This window comes from Apostichopus japonicus, chromosome 17, assembly GCF_037975245.1.
Source record: "Apostichopus japonicus isolate 1M-3 chromosome 17, ASM3797524v1, whole genome shotgun sequence".
Classification (NCBI taxonomy): domain Eukaryota; kingdom Metazoa; phylum Echinodermata; class Holothuroidea; order Aspidochirotida; family Stichopodidae; genus Apostichopus; species Apostichopus japonicus.
This window is the reverse complement of record NC_092577.1, coordinates 33,676,898-33,682,450: the sequence shown is the minus strand read 5'-3', so window position 1 is coordinate 33,682,450 and position 5,553 is coordinate 33,676,898. Positions and strand designations below refer to the sequence as shown.

Sequence of the window (5,553 nt, the reverse complement as noted above, 5' to 3'; positions counted from 1 at the left end):
ATATATAAAATGTATTTTAATGCCTCGAACTTCAAATCCGCTACTGAATGTAAACGTAAACAAATCGATTGGATCTTTCGTATTAATTAAGTCTCACATCACTGATGAAAGATCTGTAAATGGTGGCTTTTATTTGTAACATTAGGTGCTAGGTTAGTTCTTAAATGACCTTTGACATTGTCGGCTATAATAGGATATGTATCTTCTTATCTGAATTGGTTTATTTCATTATTTTGTATTTTGTATTTTGTATCGCGACTGCAAAGTAACTGTCACCTTGAGCTTGATTGGTTTGTACTGTAATGACGTCATCATACGGCGACCGGAACTAAGAATTTGGGAATCCCCCCCCCCCTCCGCCTCCCAGCTATGATGTCGTTGAAAAGAGATACTCAAGTCTAGTTGGATCAAATGAATTAAAAATATTACGATAAAAAGTGAATCGACAAAAAAGGAAGAAAAATAGTATTATTATCATTTAGTAGTGGAATTTACCGTCGTGTTTAAATCAAGGAAAATATGTGACCAAAAAAGATTTCAATGAAAATGCCAAATAGGCTATACAAAGTGAAATTAATATATACAAAATTATGTATGGTATACAGCATTATACGAGCCATGAAGAAAATAATTAAGTCATCATCTTGTGTTATCTTTTTACAAATTGAAATATTTTATAACTTGTTAGCTTATAAAGAACAGTCTGGTTAAATTGTGCAGATGTGTTTGCTTCTGTTAATCGGACACTAAATTTACAACTCACATTTTGTGACAAGTTCTGAGTTCTTACACATGTTTTTTTTTTTTTTTTCTCATTTTTAATCCATTAAAAAAATATATGGCCAAAAATAATATATATATATATATGTTTAGACATTTGAAGAAAAAATTCATTCCACCAATCATTCGAAAGCCAAATTTTCTTCGAGGGCCAGAAAAACAAAGTTGGTTTTAGTCAGACAGAACCCAAAATATGACTTACACCTATATTGCATGGTAATGAACAGGAGAGGGCGGGAGGCCAGAAGGCAGCTAAACATTACAGTATACTAACGGTCCCGCTAACCCAATTACTGCAAGGGTGAGCACCGCTTTCTTTTTTTCCTCGGTTTACAATCTTTCGCTGGTCGGATTTGGCCGATGGGTAGCCCTATTGAGGACCCCTGGCATATACCAAATACACCTGAATAGAAGTATAAGGCAGCTTGGCCTTTATTGGCAGTAGGTTGGTGTGGCTTACTCTCCATCCAATGAAAATTGTACTTTACACAAATGGGTAATTTTGTTTGGTTATTTGTGCCTTTTATGGGCGAAAAAGACAACTGTCTTAGACATGAAGTAAATAACATTGTACAACATATTTTGGAATGAACATGGAGAGGGAAAAGAATATGGTTATTGAATTTAAATTTGATCAATTTTCACAGTTGCACAGTTTATATTGCCTATAACATAATATGTTCGCAGTCCGCTCCCATCCAAGAAATATTTTTTATGCTTTACCATCATTCTTTTTTTTATTGTTATATTTTTAAAATAATAAAAAAAGTTAAAATGACGATGATTTTATTTTTTTCCCTCCAACCGCATCGTACCACTGTTTAAGAATAGAAGCAAATAATGACCTTATCGACGGCCGATTGGGCAATAATTCAACATTTGCAAACCTTTTTAGCGATCATCCGTTTTGTTTTTTTTTTCATTCTGTCAGATTTGCGTTTTAGAAGAGCTTAGTTTCCAATCTAATAGAACGCATGAATAGTTAAATTGATCGAATAAACGCCCAAACGTCCGTCAGACGGACAAGTTTCATCCAATTATTTCACAGTTGGCGTTCCATGCAAGCAATCCAATAAAAAGATCTGGAAATAGATTTGAACAACATTTCTGCTTAAAATCAACTTTGCGCGTGATTTGTTTCTCTTCAAAACGACTGTTGTTTTGGGAAAAATGTAACTTGTCCGTATCAGTCCATTGTACATGTTCTTTGTCTGTCATGTGCGGCCAGTTGGGACAATTGTTGCCTAATGCTAATACCTCTCTAAACTGTTCTTCCATATCATGCTTCAAAGCACTCTTACTGACAGTACAAACAGTTCCTATCATGTATCTCGATGAAAACATAATATTCATTCTGACATTTACGAGTGCTCTGATGCGGAATATTATAGCACAGTATAGAAGAAAAAATGTCCCAACTTGGTGGTCACGTCCGTTAACTTATGAATATTTATTAAGCTTATTTACATATATAGGTGGATCGATATTTCATCAATAGTAAATGTGATCATATATCTAGCAGATTAGATGAATATAATTATTGAAATCTCTGTTTAAAAAAAAAGGAAAATAATAATAAACAAGATGAAAAGAAAAAGATATTAAAACTTGTGAATCGGGAAAAAAAAACATTTTTGTTCTCACTACTTGCTTAAATGTTTTTTCACCCTCCTGATATTTATCAAAGTTTTCATTATTATGTATCTCCACAATGTGCATTTCATTATCACGCAATGTGTTTATTAACTGCTATGTGAGAGATTACAAACAACTAGATGATATGCTTTAACCAATCGTGGGCGAGCCTGTCATTATCATGTGAATTTTTCGTTCTTGCGTCTTTATGTAAATTCCTGTTCATGTAAAATTACTGATTTTCTGCTGGCATTTTTAAAATAATGGGAGGACGCTAACGGAACATTGTTCGAACGTCGTAATTTTAAGCATGACTTTAAACGGCACTTCTACTATCTTTCGAGTTTGTATTCCAATACCAAATGAAATGATCCTAGATATGCGGTCCATAAAATAAAGCGGCTGGACTATGTAGTCTAGTACCCAGACTATTAGATCAGTTCCGCAATATAGAGTAAGACAATACTCATTGGTAAATGTTAAGACTGTTATGCCCCTCACTTTACCCCTCCCCTAATAACAAGTTAACAACAGGGGGGTCTGTTTTTTTATTTAAAGTAAAATGTAACATATTTTGGGTGAGTTTATGAAATTTTGAGGGAGATTTTGAGGGAGTAACAAAGGGAGTAATTCTTTCGGCCTGTCTTGAGAACCGGAAAAGATATAGAACTTTACTATTACCTGAATGATTTTATAGAAAGCATAAATTGTTGCTAGTAAAGTCAGTTTATATTGCAAAGCGTCTAGTGTTAAACATAAACAACAGTGTTAAATTAGTTAACAAGGTGTTGGGGTGGGTGGGGGGGGGGGCATAGGAAGGGCAACCTTCGAAGCGGTGGTAACATGCTTGTGAAAGATGGAACATGAGTTCTATAGCTACCATACTTAGGGAGTAGGGGGATGGTGGGTGTTTTCGGGAGGGGGAGCGAGATGTTTCAGGAAGATGTCTTTGGAAAGACTGAACTGACGATGGTGGTGATTACAATGAGTGGTTGACTCATTGTAAGTATAGCTAAGCTCTAGGATATAGTTTCGGGAGCAAATGAAGTGATCATTACTGTGTAGGTAGCATCCGGAGACTCAGACGATGACTTTGATGGACTGTTTTACATTGATGGATTGTTGGACATAGATGTACTGTTGGCCATTGATGTACTGTTGGCCATTGATGTACTGTTGGACATTGATGGACTGGTGAAAACTGATGAACTATTGGACATTGATGGACTGGTGAACATTGATGAACTGTTGGACATTGATGGACTGTTGGCCATTGATGTACTATTGGACATTGATGGACTGGTGAAAACTGATGAACTATTGGACATTGATGGACTGGTGAACATTGATGAACTGTTGGACATTGATGGACTGTTGGCCATTGATGTACTGTTGGACATTGATGGACTGGTGAACATTGATGAACTGTTGGACATTGATGGACTGTTGGCCATTGATGTACTGTTGGACATTGATGGACTGGTGAAAACTGATGAACTATTGGACATTGATGGACTGGTGAACATTGATGAACTGTTGGACATTGATGGACTGTTGGCCATTGATGTACTGTTGGACATTGATGGACTGGTGAACATTGATGAACTGTTGGACATTGATGTACTGTTGGCAATTGACGTACTGTTGGACATTGATGTACTGTTGGCCATTGATGGACTGGTGAACATTGATGAACTGTTGGCCATTGATGTACTGTTGGCCATTGATGGACTGGTGAACATTGGTGAACTGTTGGACATTGATGGACTGGTGAAAACTGATGAACTATTGGACATTGATGGACTGGTGAACATTGATGAACTGTTGGACATTGATGGACTGTTGGCCATTGATGTACTGTTGGACATTGATGGACTGGTGAAAACTGATGAACTATTGGACATTGATGGACTGGTGAACATTGATGAACTGTTGGACATTGATGGACTGTTGGCCATTGATGTACTGTTGGACATTGATGGACTGGTGAACATTGATGAACTGTTGGACATTGATGTACTGTTGGCAATTGACGTACTGTTGGACATTGATGTACTGTTGGCCATTGATGGACTGGTGAACATTGATGAACTGTTGGCCATTGATGTACTGTTGGCCATTGATGGACTGGTGAACATTGGTGAACTGTTGGACATTGATGGACTGTTGGACATTGATGTACTGTTGGACATTGATGGACTGGTGAACATTGATGGACTATTGGAGTTCTGATCAATGGTAGTCCGTGTTGGAGATTCGGTAACCGCAGGAAAATTGACCTGTTGTATTGGTTGTTTGGCCTCTTCTATGGAAATTAACCGAACTGTGGAACAAATTACAGAAAGAGGAAAAGCATGTTTTCAAGATTATAGAAACCATTTGACTTTATTAAAGGATTTATATATATATATATATATATATATATATATATATATATATATATATATATATATATTTATATATATATATATATATATACATATATATATATATATATATATATATATATATATATATATATATTTATATATATATATATATACATATATATATATATAGCTTACTAAATATCATCCATACGTATGTGTATATGCTAATGTATGTATTTGTGTGTGTGTGTATGAACATGTATGCGTGTGTGTATATGTTTATGTGTGTACATGCATCTGTGTACGTTTATGCACATGTATATGTATATAGTTGTGAATTGGTTTATCAGGATTGGTTTTGGTTTCAGACAATGGTTCTTGAAGTTGCTTCTGTTTCCTGTTTCATAGAGTGACGTAACAATAATTATAACATTACTATGCCATACCTTCCCCCAGTTTCACATCTGAGATATTGTCTGGTAGGTTGTCAGTGAGTTCTTGCGCTAACTCAGTTACAACTCGTCTCATGACGTCATCGTCTTGGTTAAAGAACAGAGAGAAATGAACGACGATACTGCCTGACCTGCAGAAAACAAAGAAAGTTACATTACTATTATTAAACCCTATATGTAAAGATATAGATTGCAGAATATGTATGTGTGTATGTATGTATATGTGTGTCTGTAAATGTACATGTACGTGTATATGTATTTGTACATGCACATGTTTAAGTATATGTAAATGTATATGTATATGCATATGTATATGT

General features: G+C 35.4%; 1 protein-coding gene across 7 annotated transcripts in view; it reads right to left on the bottom strand.

Moving 5' to 3' along the window:
* Positions 1-795: 795 nt before the first annotated feature.
* Positions 796-5,553, bottom strand: part of LOC139985056 (uncharacterized) — a 26,204-nt gene continuing 21,446 nt past the window's right edge. For 6 of the 7 annotated variants that reach the window (XM_071999241.1, XM_071999244.1, XM_071999238.1 and 3 more), the window contains 2 exons: positions 5,231-5,367; positions 796-4,738 (listed from right to left, as the gene is read on the bottom strand). In XM_071999241.1, coding sequence (XP_071855342.1) covers positions 3,522-4,738; positions 5,231-5,367 — 1,354 coding nt within the window. In that variant the 3' untranslated portion in view covers positions 796-3,521. The remainder of the gene's footprint in view (positions 4,739-5,230; positions 5,368-5,553) is intronic. The other variant, XM_071999239.1, reaches the window with a different exon arrangement.